The following is an 18,319-nucleotide window of genomic DNA, read 5'->3' on the forward strand; positions in this document are numbered from 1 at the left end:
CACCAGTAACTAACAGGTTTTATGCCAGTTTGGTCTAGTGGTTCAGGCACCAGGCTAGTAACCAGGAGACGGTGAATTCTAGTCCTGCTGTAGGCATGCAAAACCAGCTGGGTGACTTTGTGCCTATCACTCACTCAGCCCAATCCACTTCACAGGGTGATTGTTGTGGGGAAAATATGAGGAGGAAAGACATTCGGTTACGTTTACGTTTACGTATTCAGCCGGTTTTGACCGGTTCTGGAGAACCGGTAGCAGAAATTTTGAGTAGTTTGGAGAACCGGTCAATACCAACTCTGACTGGCCCCACCCCCATCTATTCTCTGCCTCCTGAATCCCAGCTGATCGAGTTCCAGCTGATCGGCTGGGTCTTCTTTTGTTGCCCTGCACATGGTGCTGGAAAGCAGGTTAGTGGGGTGGGGAAGGAATGGAGATTTTACAGTATCCTTCCCCCTGGAGTGGGGTGGGAATGAAGATTTTGCAGTATCCTTCCCCTGCCACGCCCACCAAGCCACGCCCACAGAACCGGTAGTAAAAAAATTTGAATCCCACCACTGGTTTAATGCCTTGAGTTATTTATAAAACTAATAAAGGTGCGATAAAAATAAAATATTACTAACATGTGAAACCTTAAACTCCCATCAGAAAACCTTTCTGATCAGCACCCAGTCATCCAAGCTAGTTTGACAAGCACCAGGATTAGACACACACTCACCCCAATTTGTCAGAGTCTGGCAAGCTTTATTTGGCAAGCTTTATTTTACAGCCCTCCTTCCTTTAATTCCTCTTTCATTTGCCACTTCTGGGTGGGGGGATATCAAATGAAACCCTTTGGAAGCCAAAATTCATCCAGATGTCCCCGGTGAACATTCTGTGTAAATTGCCCCTTTTTAATACACTGCTTTCCCCTTGTGGCAACGACAAGGGTACAAAAGAAACAACTTTTGGAGTGATTTTCTTATCTCAGGAGAGCCAAGGAATGTCCCTCAGGTGAGATTGAAGACAAACATTAATTAAACCCCACTTCTACAGTCATACAAGCTTCAACAGACTTACCTTCACCCACTTTTATGTAAACGTTCCTGGATATTTTAAATTCGGTGAAGGATGTTACTGCTCCATATTCCTTTTCAGCCCACTCTAACAGATGCTTATTTCCTTGAGGAAGGGGTTTCTCTTCTGTCTTTGCTGTCAAGGAGAAGCCTTCCTTCTCAAACTGCACAATGGAGCCTGCTGAAAGCTGAGGAGATCAGAAGCCATATTTAATACGACAGTTACCTGCTACCAAACAATCGTCTCTTCAAAAACTTACCAACTGTAAAATCGTGACATTAAAACTGTGACACTGTCTCCAGTACCTGCTAAATAAACTATATGGCAATCAACTGGACAACCTGAAGTTCCTTTAAATAGACCATCACACCAAGAACATGGATTTCAATTCATCTCGATTAGCTATCAATGAAAGATTTAATGTGGATGAGAAGGTATTACCTTCTAGAAAGAAAACATAGAAAAGATGCATACGGATTTGAAACATGGAGCCAAATGCTTGATATTTCTTAGCAAGATATTTTGTATTATATGCCAATAAATAGGAAAAAAGTCAGATATTAAATGATTGAGAAAATAACAACAAAAATGCTGAATCTTTCTGGGGATACCTGAAACTCTTCCTAAAAGAAAAATCGCCTGTGACAGCCTTCTTCAAGATGTCACTCCCCAGTTGTGGTGGGATACCTCTCAGAACCCCCAATAAGCAGTGACTGAGAATTTTAGGTCCTCTAATTCCAGCTTTAGAAAAGTTGAGCTAAGATATTGTAAAGAAGAGGATGAACCACTAAGATATCTGCTCCAGGCTAAATTCCCAAACCAGAGGCACCTCAATAGCTCATTTTTATCAAGCTTCCTCACTCATGCCTGTTGAGGCAACAGCAATTTGAGTGCCCTTCCTGATTTGCACAAAGCAGTTTAATAAAGAGTAGGGGAACCCTTGCTAATGCTAATGACTCCATTGTACACTGTACCCCGATATTGTACTGCATATAAAGATGAATGCTGATTTAATACTGGGTCCTGTTCACTATACAAGAAAACAGAACGTTTTTTTTTCTGTTTCATATGGTGAATGAATAAAATTCACTCAGATATACATGTAATAACTGAAGTCCACAAACAAATATGGGCTTATTAATGATATGTCATTATTCACCATTTTTCTATATTCCCGTCTTTTCTCTTTTTAAATATATACTTTTATTAAAATTATCATAATATAAAATACAACTGAAAACAAAGATAATAGAGAAGTGGGTGAGGAAAAAGAAGGGGAAAGAGAAGTGTGGGATGAGGGGAAAAAAGAAGGAAAAAAAAGCATTAAGTTCCAACTTTTTTCAGCACAGTAGGATAAAAAAATATAGCCTCAATTTTTTTTACTTTCACATGCTTAATGTATATTAGCCATTTCTATAACAACAAACATTTCTAATCAGAAATCCCATGTTATGTTTTTCTTTCTTGAGCACAAATCCTAGAAGTAGTTACTGAGTAGAAACAAAACTGGATGTATGCTTTTCTTTAATTAAATTGACCACATTTCTATATTTCATTCAAGGTATCGTTTTACTGATTCATTATCATTTATGACCTCCAAGTTCACAAGACATTGTGAAGCAACTGAAACATTCAAGTCTGACTCGCGGAAACAGCATCAGAGGATATGAAGTCAACCAACACAGGAAGCGTAAGGCAGCTTACGCTAAATTGGAGGACTATCAGTCCATTGATGGGGGGGGGGGCTTTCAGAGACAGCAAAGCAGGCATTGTGCAATGAAAATTGGTGTTTTCAAGGCCAATCTGATACAAAAACGGCTTTCATGATGTATATAAGCCCAAGCAAGCTAACTGATGCAGAAATAAAATCCCGAGGCATAATAGGACTGTACTGATCCTGCAAGAAAGAACCTTCTTACTCTTAAAGCTGCTCTTTGAAAAGTCAGTCAATGATAGTAGAAAACATTTAAGCTACTATGGAACAGTTCATGTAATATCAAACCAATCTCAAAGCTCCTTAAGTGGGAGAAACAGATCAGAGAAATGCTTTATGGCATGGGCTCAAGGTTGATGGAATTTGATCTTTTGGATCATTGCTAACCAGTGTCATTTAGGTAAATCTTAGATGGTATGAACTGGTAAGCTAACCACTTAGTTAAACCAGGAAGTGAAATGATCCCAAAGTACTGGAAACAAATGCACTCTGGAAAACTGCCTAACTCTTGACAACTTTTTTCATGGACTTATGTATGGGAGCTAAAAAAATCAGCATGAGAATCCTCATTAGCATTGCATTTAATAGTTATGGATATCAAAGAATAGTGCAAGCCATGCACACTATTTTAAAACAGATGTCAGCAGCACATGTGTTCTTAATCAAATTAAATCCTATCTCGGAGGGATGAAAATCGGAAAATTGATAACTTGTCTTTCATGTTGTCAGATCTCATAGAAGATTGCCTCATAGGAAACTTATTCTGGTGGGAAAGAAGGAAAGGATCTGTTTGAGAAATGCCCACAGCAACCAAGTGAAATGTGATTATTTCCATAAGACACTTTTTTCTAAAACACTGTGACCAATGACTTGTCACGGCGATTTTGAACAACACCAACACTCAATAGAGCTTTGTTTCAAACAACAACATGTTGCAAATCGATATGAAGATACTTCTGGATGACAAACTGGAAGCATACCGATATATTCTTAAACAGTGACTCTGGGCAGGGTACACAGTAATAATCAAGAATTTATTAAAAGGGTCTCAGGGACCACCAGGAGTCCTTTGACCATACTTTGACAATCACTGTCTTACATAATCAAAGTAGAATAAATCCTGTAGCATTCTATCCATTTTTGCTGAAGTAGTAATAATAACAATAATAAATTATTGATCAGTTGTAAGGCCCTGCAATGTACAAGGCAATAATTAGACCACAAATAATAGAAAAGAGTAAAAGACAGAACTAAAAGAAAATACAAATCACGTTTCTGTATCAACCCTAAAATTTACCCCAGTCAGATCTACACTGTTTATTTGGTTTTAGTGTCCAAGCAATTTCATAAGATCACACAATAGTAACTGGGCCAGAAAAGTTTGCCAATTTCTATTGTCCGTTAACATGTGTGAAAATGCTCTATTTGTTAAAGATCCATAATATTCAAAAACTAATAAGTCAACCATTAAAAGGAAAGAAACTGTAAACAAAATATATCCTTTGCACATTTACCAATCAATGTAAATTATTTGCCATATTTAATTGATATTTTATTATACAGAGGGTGTATATACAGAGGGGCTCAATCAACACAACATCCATATCTCCACAAAACTAAAGTCCACAAAACAATGGTTATCCTTTCCCTCCTTTATGGATGTGAATCCTGTACCAAAGTCACAACAAACAAGTGGAAAAATTTCACGCACACAGTTTCCACTCTATCCTTGGCATTTGTTGACAAGACCATGTCTCCAACTTGAATTGGACAAAGTCCACCAGCATTGACTCCTGATTATCGGAAGCCCAGATAAGATGGGTGTGACATGTCATGGAATGGATGACTGCCATATATCTCACCAACTGATCTGTAGCGCATACTGAATCTGGGAAGAGACCTTGAGGTTGATCACACAAGTGTTACAGAGGCACTGTGAAAGAGGCGCTACTATTGTGACATTCAGTCGAAGGAACTGGAAGCTGCAGCTGCTGACCTGCTGGCTAGTCCTAGGCTATGAAGACAGGTGCCATCAAAAACTGACAGAAAACAATGAGCAGCATCACAGAATAACACCCACAGTTATTACAACAATGGAGGTCCAGTGCTTCCATTGTGCTAGATCTACGGTTCCAGACTTGGACTGCAGAGCAACCTCCATGTCCACAAATGAACTGCACAATTGAGAGTCTTCTTCAAACCTAAAGAACTATCACATATCTTACAAAAAGGAGTGTCTGCTGGGGAGATATAGCATATCCAGACTGGTAAAGACACTCCCTTTAAAACAAAAGTTTATTTAGGTCAGGCAAATCACAACAAGCAATATAACAACCATTCTCTCTTTATTAGATTAGATTTTTAAAATACAAACTAAATCAGCTTCAGATGTCAATGAGCTTTTTTTGATGGTCATGTGACCACATTACATCATTAAATTTTTAAAAAGAAATTATATTCACTGCAGTGTTTCATATATCAATTTTACTAGAGAGCTTATAAAAGAATAACCAGATTTGTATAAAAGGGGAGCCCCAAATGCCATTAATCTACATTTCACTAAACTTTATTCTGTCCATTCATCACCTGGTAGTCTCAACACATCTTCCTTATGTTTGGCAATGTGCAGCATTAATAAAATGAATCTCAGTTTAATGAAATATGCTTGTAACTTGTGCTGCAGTTTTTCACAAGATATGGAATATTTTTAATTGAAGTTACCTAGAGTATTTGTGAGGGAGCAAAAATATTTACTCTCAATTCACACATCGTGCTGTGCTAGTTTGCATTGCACCACCATAGCAAACTCATGGACCCATCTTGTGCCTTGGTTTTTTCCCTCAGACATATAAAACATGCCACTGCATGCACATGCATGCACAAATACATCCACATAAACCATAAAAGTCAGCTTCATTTTTTAAAGTGTGAGGTTTTGATTGTGCGAGGCAATATCCTGCATCCGTTCATTTTTTATTCTTATTTTTCATGTTTCATAGCTCACCATATAAAAGGCCTCTTCCATTGAAGAAATGGAAAAGGGAAATTGATGCATGTAAGTTTATCACACATCTTCATTCCTGTTGTTCTGGGTAATGTCTTAAGAAGAAGTTACATCAATGGAGAGCTGAATTATGGACTAATCTCAGGTTAGAACCAGGAACCCCCACCTCTCACCCACCACCCAGAAATAAAGTAAAGAACCAAAGTGCAGGATACAGGAAAACCTTATCCTAAACAGGAAAACTGTTTTAAAACCCTTCCTGTTAAAAACAACCAGTATCCAGTTAAATGCCTGGGAACCCTATATCACCTAAAAAGTTATTTGAATCTTTAGCCCTGGTAGCTTGCTGGTCTTCAGACAAAATAACATCAAGCAGTCTGGAGGAAACTAGTTAATGAGTCAATCATCTATTCAAAGCTTTTATATTTTGCAAGATTTCTAAAGTGTTAGGCCAACAGTATAAATGCATCAAAAGACCATACTTCAGCGTGTAGGCTAAGTACATGCTGCTCTCATTTGACCCCATCAAGATAAAACAGACACACTGCCCTTCTAAGGCTACAAAATGGGGGAGAAAGCCACTGCCTGGCTAGTCAACACATTGCTACGCTGCAGTTTCCAACTTTTGAATAAAATAATTAATTCTAATTAAGCTTTACGTGACTGCCTAATTTACAAATGAAGTCTGGAATCAAGTGATGGAGGCAAGAGCAAAGAAGGACTCTGCTGTGCCTGCCAGGTCTCAAAAGTTTTACTACGAGGGCTTAAGGCTACATTAAATGAGCCAAGCATGTTATTTTCTTTGGATCGCATTCAAGAAACACTTCCAGAGAGGGAAAGAAAAGGCAGCCGTCACTTGGTTTCACTCCTTTTCATCAGACATTAACTGCTTCCTCAATAGAACTGATGTCTTCCAGAAGAGTTAGCGCCGCTCTGGAAATCTCCAGGATGTGAAAGAACATCTGGCTTGAGAAGGTAACTTTTGAGGCTAACAACTGGACATGCCTGAAATGGCATGAAGAGACATAGGGTTGGGCTACATTGCCGAGCGTCTTTTCACATACACAAAACACCAAGCTGAATGGAGAGCAAGGTGGGAACCGGTTAATCACACAGGAGTCTTTTTATGAGCAATATAGATAAAGTGTTTCATCATTCCATGTTCAATTGTGGGTTTTCACTCCAGAATGATCACTGAAGGTTGATTCACTGAGAGATAAGGGAGTGACTTAGAAGACTTGTAAGTCTGTGTGTGTGTGTGTGTGTGTGTGTGTGTGTGTGTGTGTGTGTACGTACACACACACACGTTTGGAGTCCTGGACAAATTCCTGCAATTTTCTTGGCAAGAAGTTGTTTGCCATTGCCTTTTTCCTGGGGCTGAAAGAGAGGAACTGGTCCAAGGTCACCCAGCTGGCTTTGTACTTAAGGCAGGGCTAGAATTTCCAAGTATTAATCTGGTGCCGTAACCACTATACCAAACTGGCACTCTTGCAATGCTATAAAAATAGTAATTCCTTTTCTGAATGATGGGTGTAACCCGCCTGAACTTTGTTGAGCTTTCATTCTGAAGCTGGATTTAATCACTATAATGACTGTGTCAGCAGTTATTTTCTTCACTTATTCCCAGTTCTTGTTTCCTCTTTGTGGCAAATAAGCTCTTGTCCATTGCTTGTCTGACAAAGCAGAAGAAAATATCCTAACTAATATCCTATATTAGTTAATACCAGGGGTGAAATCCAGCAGGTTCTAACAGGTTCTGGAAAACCTGTAGCGGAAATTTTGAGTAGTTCGGAGAACCGGCAAATACCATCTCTGGCTGGCCCCAGAGTGGGGTGGGAATGAAGATTTTGCAATATCCTTCCCCCAGGAGGGGAGGGAATGGAGATTTTGCAGTATCCTTTCCCTGGAGTAGGATGGGAATGGAGATTTTGCAATATCCTTCCCCTGCCACGTCCACCAAGCCACGCCCACAGAACAGGTAGGGAAAAAATTTGGATTTCACCCCTGGTTAATACCCTTCTAATTATTTGCAATATACCTCGTCACTATGCATTTATGTGTAAGCATGTAGCTGCAGCAGGCAAACAGGTGACAATAATCTATGGACAAAGGGAAATATACTTTCTAACTGGAACACTAAGTTGTCTAGTTCCACAAGACCCGAAGTTGTCTTTAAAATAAATCAGAAAGTTATGCACACTATTTGTCTGAAGATTACTTGCCCAGCCAACTGGCTAGCTAACAACTCCTCTGCCAAAGCCTGTAGTTATGAAAGTGTCTGCCTATCAGTGTGACAAACTTCACCTGTCACCACTTGGCCTTCATTTTTATAAACAAGCATGTAATGAAGCTAAGAAATGTAACCATCCACAACTATTGTGAACTTTATACACAAGGAGTTCTATATAAGGGTCTGTTTCAACATATTCTCTGGTCTTCTGCAGTGACCTTGTTCACTCTTCTCAGAACAATGATTTGGCTTTGGGTAGTTTTCCTTCCCAAACAAGGCATTCTGATTACGATGAGAAATTATCTTAATCCTAGAACTTGGGCTAGTTTTTAAAAATATTCATCCTTTGGGGAAAATGAAATCCTTTTAAGTAAGATTAACCCTGAAGTAAGCTGCCACGTGCCTTGACACTGCTGTTCTCTCTGCCCCAAATAGCCTCATGGTTTGGTCCATAGAGGACCACACATGTATCCCACCTGGAGAGATGGCCTTCAGATGGAATCTTCTCCAGTGACCATGATTTGAAGGGAAGTTTGAAATACTTTACCTTTTTCATCTAGTGGAAACCATGTCAGAGTCCTAGTATCTATTAGTCATCTTAATGTCTATTAAAAATAAAAGCTGATCTTTGTTGTGATAATTCAGTTCTATCATGTTAATAATATAATAACATAATAAAATAATAACATTAATACTTGACACTTAACATCATCTTCTTTACCAACTCTCCTCTGTACCATTTCCTCTTTTTATATCTCTTCCTTTCTAACTTTCTAACACAACAAAGATGTGTAATACGACTATCTGAACATAACTGTACCCAGTTATTTGAATCTTAAAACAAATAAAATGTGGGGGGAAAAAATAAAGGCGGATGTTCTGCATAGATTCTTTACTTAAATTTGGCTTTAATGCTAGCGTGTTTGTATGTATGTGTGTATCAACATACACACACACACACATATTACACACACACACATACAGTCCTTTCTCACCTCTGATCTTGGGTTCAATTCTTATGTTGAATTAATTGTTCTACATGGTTTTTATAACATGTTTTCATCATTGGTTTTATTGTACGCTGCTCGGAGTCATCTTGTATGAAATGGGTGGCCACATAAGGTTGATAAATACAGGTAGTTCTTGACTTACAACAGTTCATTTAGTGCCCATTTGAAGTTACAGTGGCACTAAAAAAGTGACTTATGACCATTTTTCACACTTACGACTATTGCAGCATCCCTATGGTTATGGGATCAAAATTCAGATGCTTGGCAATTGGCTCATATTTATGACGGTTGCAGTGTCCTAAGGTCACGTGATCACTTTTGCAACCTTCTGACAAGCAAAGTCAATGAGGAAACCAGATTCACTTAACAACCTTGTTACTAACTTAACTGCAATGATTCATTTAACAACTGGGGCAAGAATGATCATAAAAAGGGGCAAAACTGACTTTGCAACCGAAATTTTGGCTCAATTGCGTTGTAAGACAAGGACTATCTGTAAAGCATCTGACGTGAAGAACCAATAGAATCAATGGTTTGAACTGAATATGATTCCCAGTAGTTCCTTACTGCATATCTGACCACCAAGCAAATCACCAGGATGTACAAACTGCTAGACAGACTTTCTATTGCATGTTGGGCCTACTCAGCATTTTATTATGTGCTGAAATACCCCAGATGAAGACAGTCCACATATCCATGATGTTTCCCCAAAAATAAGACTAAGTCTTATTTTCTTTTAGGCACCAGGGCTTATTTTTGGGGGGTATCTTATTTTTTTCCCATGTATGGGAGGCCCACTTTTTCTGCTTGCTCGTAGCAGGGTGGAAGGCCACATGGTGCGCCACTGCTGCCACTGCAACACAGGGAGTGGAGCTGCCTCATGTGCATCGATTTACCACAGGGCTCCACAGCCAGGCCACCCCGACACCTTCCTTGCCTTGCGGCTGCGGCACCAACACATCTTCTGCTCCATTGGGGCCGCGAGCAAGCAGAAGAAGTGGGTCGGCAGTCACATGGGCTCCTGCTGCATATGGGTACTGGTGCTGCCACCACGAGGCAGCTGTTGGGGTGTAAATGGCCTGGCTGCAGGGACCCTGAGGGAAGCCGATCCAGGATGCATAGGGCAGCTCCACCACCATCCTGCCTTGCCTTGCAGCATCGTGAACAACCAGACGGAATGGGCGGGTGGCTGGCTGCATAGGCTCTTAAGTAGGGCTTATTTTGGGGGTAGGGTTTATATTAGGCGCACACGTAAAACATGCTAGGTCTTATTTTCGGGATAGGTCTTATTTTCAGGGGAACAGGATATTTTCACACCAAGTACACAATACAAACCATTTCATTTGGATCCCAATTTGAATTATAAAGAATATGTTTTACCTTTGCTCCTGTTCTTGATTCAGCTCACGGTCTGTTCCTGATTGAGTCAAATGTGCCATATCTTGAATTATGTACACTATTTGTCTTTTGCGTGCCTTACAGCCTCTATTAGCCAGTGATGTATAATTTAGGATTAAATGTTCATGTCAACCTAAATCCTATCAGTTGGAAGGGGCAAATGGCTGCTTTCGGGATGACCGGAAGTATTTACATCTCCATCAGCAAACAATATATGGCTACCACAAAAGCCTGCATATGCTTAATAATTTTACATCTTATAAATAGCAACCGTAAGCAGGAAGCATGGTTTTGGATAATAAATTTACAAAATCCTAATTCAGTGAATTATAAAAAGGGTCATCTAAAGACTCCTTAGTGCAGGGGTCAGCAACCCGTGGCTCTGGAGCTGCATGTGGCTCTTTCGTCGCTCTGCTGCGGCTCTCTGTCACTCAAAATATGCATCACAACCGCCAACGTGCAACACCCGCCGGCACACGATTAATTGAGCTTTTCAACCCCCAATAGGCCAACCATGGATAAATCCAAGAAAAGAAAAGTTTCAGAAGAAACCAGAACATTTAATTCAACTACATATGCTAGTTTTGTGGCCGCTCAAGAAATAGTCAGGCACGGGAAGGGTTTTGTGGCTCCCGGTGTTTTCTTTTCTGTGGGAAATGGGTCCAAATGGCTCTTTGAGTGTTTAAGGTTGCAGACCCTGCTTTAGTGCAAGATCAGACAAGACAGATCTTGTCTGGCAATCAGTGGGTAAGATAACATCCAATAAAACTACTTTTTTTCTTTTCATTTAAGAATGACTAATCTTGGAATCTCTTGAAGAGGGAGTGGGGATCTTTTTACCATTTTAATCTGTCTGATAAGTGTAGGAGAGAGCAAAAATGTTATTCTTTCTAGGGAATTAACATATTTCAGTTATTGAATGTTACACAATTTAGAGGTTTTTACTTTCTCTTATAACAGACATCGTTTGCTTGGTGGTGAGCAGAATAGGTACACCTATTAAGGCAGCAGAGGGAAAGAAAAGTGTACTGAAATAGAAACACTCATTAAACTGATTAGTCCATGATCAAATGACCTCTGGCCACCGAATTTAATGGTGTCTACCTTTCTTTGTATTTAACATGTAGACATTAGTTTTTTGAGGTTATAAATATTCATTCTGGCCATGAATACGTTATCTGTCTTTCCCTTGAAACATGCAGAGTTTTGATAAAGAAATGACTAAAAAAGAATATAGAACTATTCTCATTAATATAGACAGAACAATGTATATGCCCTGGCAATTTTAGCTGTTATTAGATATTTCAAGTCTCTGATCCATTTTATACTTTAATAGTGAATTTCCCCCCCCTCCCCCAAATTTCTTTTGGCATTACTAGAATTTAACAAACATTTATCTTCCTTTCTTTTGGTACAGAATGTCACTTCAATTTCATTTGTAATGCAGCAGAGGAAAATACTAAAAGATTGCCTAGTGCCAAAGATACTTTTAAAAGTAAGCTAATCTTTGCTTCTTAAGATATACTGAACTAAAACATGTTTTAAGTATATTTAATGTATTGTTGCTGAAAGCAAAAGATTTTTTAAGCAGATGGAACAAGGGATAGAAGTATTTTTTTTCATGCTAACAGGGTCTCAGTTACATTACTGTCTTTGGGATGGGATTCTGCCAAAGCATTTGTTTGAGGTCATACTGCATAGGCTTCTTGTAAAAGAAGCAACAATTATTTAAACTTACATCCCTAGGGGGAAAAAAAGGAAATATCACACTATGCATCCCTTCCAGTACTCTAATCAATGGTGATTGGTGGTCCCTACTTATTATGAACTTAAGCTTTCCGAAAAAGTATGAAGGCTATTGCTTAACGCATTGTAAGCCGCCCTGAGTCTCCGGAGAAAGGCGGCATATAAATCAAATTAAAAAAAAAATACAACCATCAATCAACCATCCTCCAAATGGTCAATTTGGAGAATACAAAATACTTTAAAGATGCTTAGGACAAGGCAACAATTTCAAATGGGAAATGGAAGTATTTGTCAAGTAGTAGCTTTCAGTTTCAAACATGTTAAGTAACATCGAGCTGTATCTTTATTCAGACAAGAGCAAATATACTGATTTTGTGATCTATTCATTTTTTACATCTATATCGTTCAATTCTTCATCAATGATTTATCTTTTTTTTTTTTTTTTTTTTTTTACAGAATGTGAGTTAATCACAACATACACAATCTGGGAAAGTGTCCAGGAACTGATTATTTCCCACTTGATAGGCACAAGTTTGTGTGGGGTGGATGGGTGGGTGGGAATGTGTTTTGTCTATATTTTAGTATATAGCAATAGCATTTAGATGTCTATCGAGATTCTCAGTCATGCGGGACATGGTTGTCCTAAAGGTGCTTCTTGGATGAGAAGCGAAAAATCTTTAAGAAAAACCAGAAAGTCCAGTTGCCTCTTGAAAAAGCACTTTTGGGACAATAGTACTTAGACTTATATACCGCTTCACAGTGCTTTACAGCCCTCCCTAAGTGGCTTACAGAGTCAGCATACTGACCCCAACAATCTGGGTCCTCATTTTTACCAACCTTGGAAAGATGGAAAGCTGAGTCAACCTTGAGCTGGTGAGAATCGAACTGCTATCAGTCGACAGAATTAGCCTGTAATACTGCATTCTAACCACTACATCGCCATGGCTCTTATTGTATTGGAAGTAAATGCTGCAGCTTTTCCAAATATTCTTTAGTTTAAGGAAGTAATCATTAAAGTTGTTTGCAAGTTGAATAAGGATTCCATTGTGAATGTTAATGTAATATTAAGTTTTAACACCTACTTTGGCCAGTAGCTCTTGCAGCTCTTTCTGCTAAGTATTGTACAATAGTTATTGAACATACTGTATTGTTCAAGGTTGCCAAGCCCTGACAAAATTTAATTCTTAATTAAACCACTTTGCTATAGTGAAAATAAGACAGGATTCATCATCTTCTTTCTTTTTCCTTTTTAATCTGGTTGTATACTTTAATATAATTGCGTGGAAAAGCCAGAGTAAACAATTCAGTTCCAAGCAGATGACGAGTTATGTTTTGTATTGTAGATAAACTGGAATTTTTTATTCCTAATTTCATTTCATTAGTACTTGAGTCAGATATCTTCCAGAGTTCATGTCACTGGTTCACAAAAATGATTCTAGCAAGTACAAGGATTAGGTTTTAGAATATATTGTTTTCTTTATTTATCTTGGTGTAAATATATCCAGGAACCTTTCAGAACTGGTAAATTGGAATGTAGATCTTGCTTTGATATAAGTACAAGAAAGTCTATAGTTTCTTTGACTGTTTAGGAAAATGTAAACGTGATCAAGAAGACTACAAGCTCCCCAGCACTGCTTTGAACCACAAACAATGGTTGCATTTAATTTAAATTGCAGAAAAGTCTGTAGATAGTTCTTTACCTGAAGGATTTGTGAGAGGCCAGTTGCCATTTCTGACAGTTTATTTGTTTGATTCACGCCTCACTTGTCATTCAGGAGCATAAAGCAGCATACAGAGTTCTCTCCTCCTATTTTACTCTACAGCAACATCCTGGGAAGTGGGCTAAGTAGAGAGAGAGAGTGACTGGTCCAAAATCATCCAGTGAGGTGTTCAGCTGGAAGGGTGGACTAGGAAATGCCCTCCCCTCCTCCATCAATAGTCCAACACTTTAACCACCACACTATATAGCTTTACTCAGGGGTGAAATGCTCCCAGATCGGATTGGATCACCTGGTCCGGTAGCGGTAGTGTTCGGCAATACGGTAGCGATGGCGGAGTGAAGCTCCACCCACCCGCCCAGGTGTCATTACTTCTTGGTTTTAACCAGGAAGTAATGTGTTTTTTGTGCATGTGCAGAAGGTCTGCGCACGGCTTCTGAACCAGTAAGGAAGGTAAGTAGATTTCACCCCTGGCTTTACTCTATAATAGAGATACACTGGCACTTCCACAACATCTGTCCAACAACTTTAACGTTATTTTCAATGGAAAGCCAAATGGGTCGCTGAGCACCCAGTCATAGAAAAACATATAAATGACCCCACAAAAAAGGTGCCAGGGTTTGAACTACCATGTCAGCAATGGACAATAGGATCCTGAAAAGGATTCGCACCTCACATGGCATCTGTTGGGACTCGCTGTATAAATGGGGCGTAGCATTCTCCCCTCAGTGTGACTGCAGGGTCCCATGTCAAACTGTAGATAACATCGTGACTGGCTGTAAGCTGAGATCATATACTGGTCCAGTATTTGATTTTTTAAAATATAAATGATGCTGCACTTCAATGGTTAGATGCCAGTGGTAGGTTTCAATTTTTTTTACTACAGGTACTGTGGGTGTGGCTTGGTGGTCGTGGCATGGCTTGGTGGGCGTGGCGTGGTGGGCGTGGCAGGGGAAAGATACTGTAAAATCTCCATTCCCACCCCACTCCAGGGGAAGGTTATTGCAAAATCTCCATTTCCTCCCGATCAGCTGGGACTTGGGAGGCAGAGAATAGATGGGGGCGGGGCCAGTCAGAATTTTTACTACCGGTTCTCCGAAATACTCAAAATTTCCACTAACAATTCTCCAGAACTGGTCAGAACCTGCTGAAACCCACCTCTGTTAGATGCCCTAGACATTAGTATTTGGACATAGATCTTTTTAATATTTATATTTTATTGTGTTCTACTAATCTATATGATATGTTAATACATATTGCTAGTCCATGTGTGATACGCTGTACGCTAAATAAATAAATGGCCAGAACTCTGTTCTACATAGCAACTGACATACAGTATATTAATTTAAGACTTGGTTATACATCTCTGAGAAATTTACATATTGGAAATAATATATTTTTAATTATTAATCAATCAATTTATAAATGGCTGCACTGGACAGCAAATATAATATCAAAACCTGAAACATAACCAATAGTATAAAAAGCAATACAGAAAGACATAATGTTAACGAGAGAAGAAACTGCACAGTCCAGGGATCAAAGGAGAGACAGGAATTTTAGCAGGCCATCAAGATAGCATTGTGATTAACACAAGCTGTCTGCAATTACTGTAAGTTCGAATCTCACCAGGCTCAAGGTTGACTCAGCCTTCCATCCTTTCTAAGGTAGGTAAATTGAGGACCCAGTTTGTGGGGGCAATAAGCTGACTTTGTATAAATATACAAAAGGATGAAGGCTATTGCTGAGCACATTGTAAGCCTTGGTAGTACAGGGGTTTAAGGCACCCTGTTATTAAGCTGGTTATTAAGACCAGCTGCCTGCAATTACTGCAGGGTTCGAATCTCGCCAAGGCTCAAGGTTGACTCAGCCTTCCATCCTTTCTAAGGTAGGTAAATTGAGGACCCAGTTGTGGGGGCAATAAGCTGACTTTGTATAAATATACAGAAGGATGAAGGCTATTGCTGAGCACATTGTAAGCCGCCCTGAGTCTTCGGAGAAGGGCGGCATATAAATCAAATTAAAAAAAAAAGACTGACGTCAGCCCTTCAATATAGATCATGTCAATAAAACAGGCACTCCCATGAATGCTATTTTATTTTAGTTGGGCATAACAATAGCATACTGAAAGTTTCTCTATATCCCATCTCCTACTAAACAAAATCAAGATGGGGTTATTTTTTTCAGGGTCCCTTCAATATCTGGAGTGTGTGATCTCATTTAATTCCCACAATGGTTCTTTCCCAAAGTCAAATCTAAATTCCTTAACAGCCTGTAACTACCTATGCTGCTGTATTCTAGACCAGTCAGTTCCAGATAACCTACACTCCAGGTAGGTGCATGGCAATAGTCCAACTGAGAGGCCACCAAGGTGGGCTCGACTTTGATCCAGGAAAAAGTGCAAATAATGCACAAGATATATTTGTGCAAAATATGTTTTCACCATGGTTGCCATCTACAGTATTTTTAAGTATTGAGGAGGTCAATATGACTCCTCAATTGTGTACTAATTCTGGTGGATGGAATGCAATTCTGTCCAGAACTAAAGATGGAAGGTTCTCAGAGCCAGTCCTTAAAACCTACAGCTACTCAGTATTTCTAGACTGAAGTCTTTCCTTCCCCATCCAGACCCTCACAGCCTCCACACACTGAGAAATAACCTTGACAGGATCACTTGATTGGGCAGGAATAGAGCTGCATAGTTGGCTATCATAAGCATTGTCTTTGGAGAGTCCTTGACTACAACAGGAGGGACATGGATCTATTACACAGATGGTTATGCATAGAACTCCAAGGTCCCTGTCTATTTCCTCAGGGCTATCACGCTCAAACTCTTGCCAGATAACCAAGCCAGACCTTGCCCTCAGACAATTCCAAAGGACGTTCAGCTAGAATCAAACTCAGAGCAGATTTAAGCAACTTTATCTAATAAATGCCTTGAATAGTGTTCCTTCTGCAGAGCTCTAAGCACTCCCTACCTAGCAAAGCCAAGTCACCTTGAACAGAACTGCTATCTGGTTATCTGCAGATGCAACGAAAGCAGAAAATAATTGTGTTTTGCTACTCTTATCACCATGAGGCAAACCTTGATAAAAGATTTTACCAAGTTCAATCAGATTTATTATTTAGTCTCCTCTAGCAATGCTTTAGGCATCTTTTCTACTATTTCATCTCCTGGAATTCCTGTGAAAACCAGGGGCTGCGAGGTGGAGTTCTCTGGGATTCACACAAAGAGAGATTCCATACCAACTTTTTAACAAGAATTCTAAGTTAGGCTACTTATCTGAAAGTTGATCTTTGCACAAACAAAAGAGGCCTGTTAATTTAGATTAGCTATAGCACTGAAAATACATTCCTAGAATCACAAAGTGGTCAGATGCTCTGTTTTTATATTCTGTTATCTTTTGTATGTAGCTTTGGTGGGTGAAACCAATACTAATAAAACAGTTGAGCCTGTACTTTTATTTCCATTAGAGAATTGGTTATAAGGTATTCTGAAGATTTTCAAGTGAAAAATGTGTGCTTCTCTATTATACGCTTGAATTTAAATCTTTTAAATATCATATTTCTGTTCGCTTGAATACCTTATTTTTCTTTAATACCTTTGTCCTATGGATTGCAGATAGCTCTTTTCAGTTACAGCATAATGCAGATATAAATGCACTGAATTGGAATGCTGAATTAGAAAGGTTGGGACATCTATACAAACTGCTTTACATGTATCTCCAAGGATGAGAACTAGCTCCTGGGATAAAAAGAAACAATAAGCGATAGCTGCTTTCAGAGTGAAATTCCAACACTAAAACAGACAAATTTAGTTTCAAGATTTTACATCAATTTCTATGCAAGATTCTATTATCAGTTCCTAAAAGTGTAGCTACGTTAATCTGCTGCACTACTGTATAACAAACAGTCTGGTTGCTCTATAAAAATTAATAAGGTTTAATGAATGTGCTAGTTGTAAGATGTTGTACGATTCTTTGACGTTTCTAGATCAATTACAGTGGAATAAAGGAATATCTCTAATATGTTAAGAATGTGCACTAAATATGCATAAAATCTATTGAGATAAGAATGATGTAGTATACCTAAGAAACAAGACAAATTGATTTGCAAGGATTCTACCTAAATAAAGGCTAGGAAAGGAATATAGAGAATCCAAATATATTCCAGTGCTTTCCTGTTTCCCTTATAGCAAAGGTACCATGTTGCAGAACTATGTATTTATGGAAACGATTTCTGTTAAACTAGTAGGCAGTAAGGCAGGTGAAATTCATTTCAAAGATGGATTTGTGTATGCCTCAGAATTAGAGTGTGACAGACTGAGGAATCAATATTCTTGACTATATGGTTGTTTATGTTTCTTTCTAGTCTGTTTCAAAAACTGTGCAGACTTACAAAAATATGCCCTTGTAAGTGCATCAAAGACATGTTGAGTCTGAATTATTT

General features: G+C 38.9%; 1 protein-coding gene across 8 annotated transcripts in view; it reads right to left on the bottom strand.

The window, feature by feature from the left end:
* TGFBR3 (transforming growth factor beta receptor 3) overlaps positions 1 to 18,319 on the bottom strand; it is a 151,575-nt gene that overhangs the window by 37,915 nt on the left and 95,341 nt on the right. For all 8 annotated transcript variants that reach the window (XM_034437215.3, XM_087889969.1, XM_034437217.3 and 5 more), the window contains exon 5: positions 1,054 to 1,237. In XM_034437215.3, coding sequence (XP_034293106.2) covers positions 1,054 to 1,237 — 184 coding nt within the window. The remainder of the gene's footprint in view (positions 1 to 1,053; positions 1,238 to 18,319) is intronic.

This window comes from Pantherophis guttatus, chromosome 3 (genome assembly GCF_059756535.1).
Source record: "Pantherophis guttatus breed Tessera chromosome 3, ASM5975653v1, whole genome shotgun sequence".
Taxonomy (NCBI): Eukaryota; Metazoa; Chordata; class Lepidosauria; order Squamata; family Colubridae; genus Pantherophis; species Pantherophis guttatus.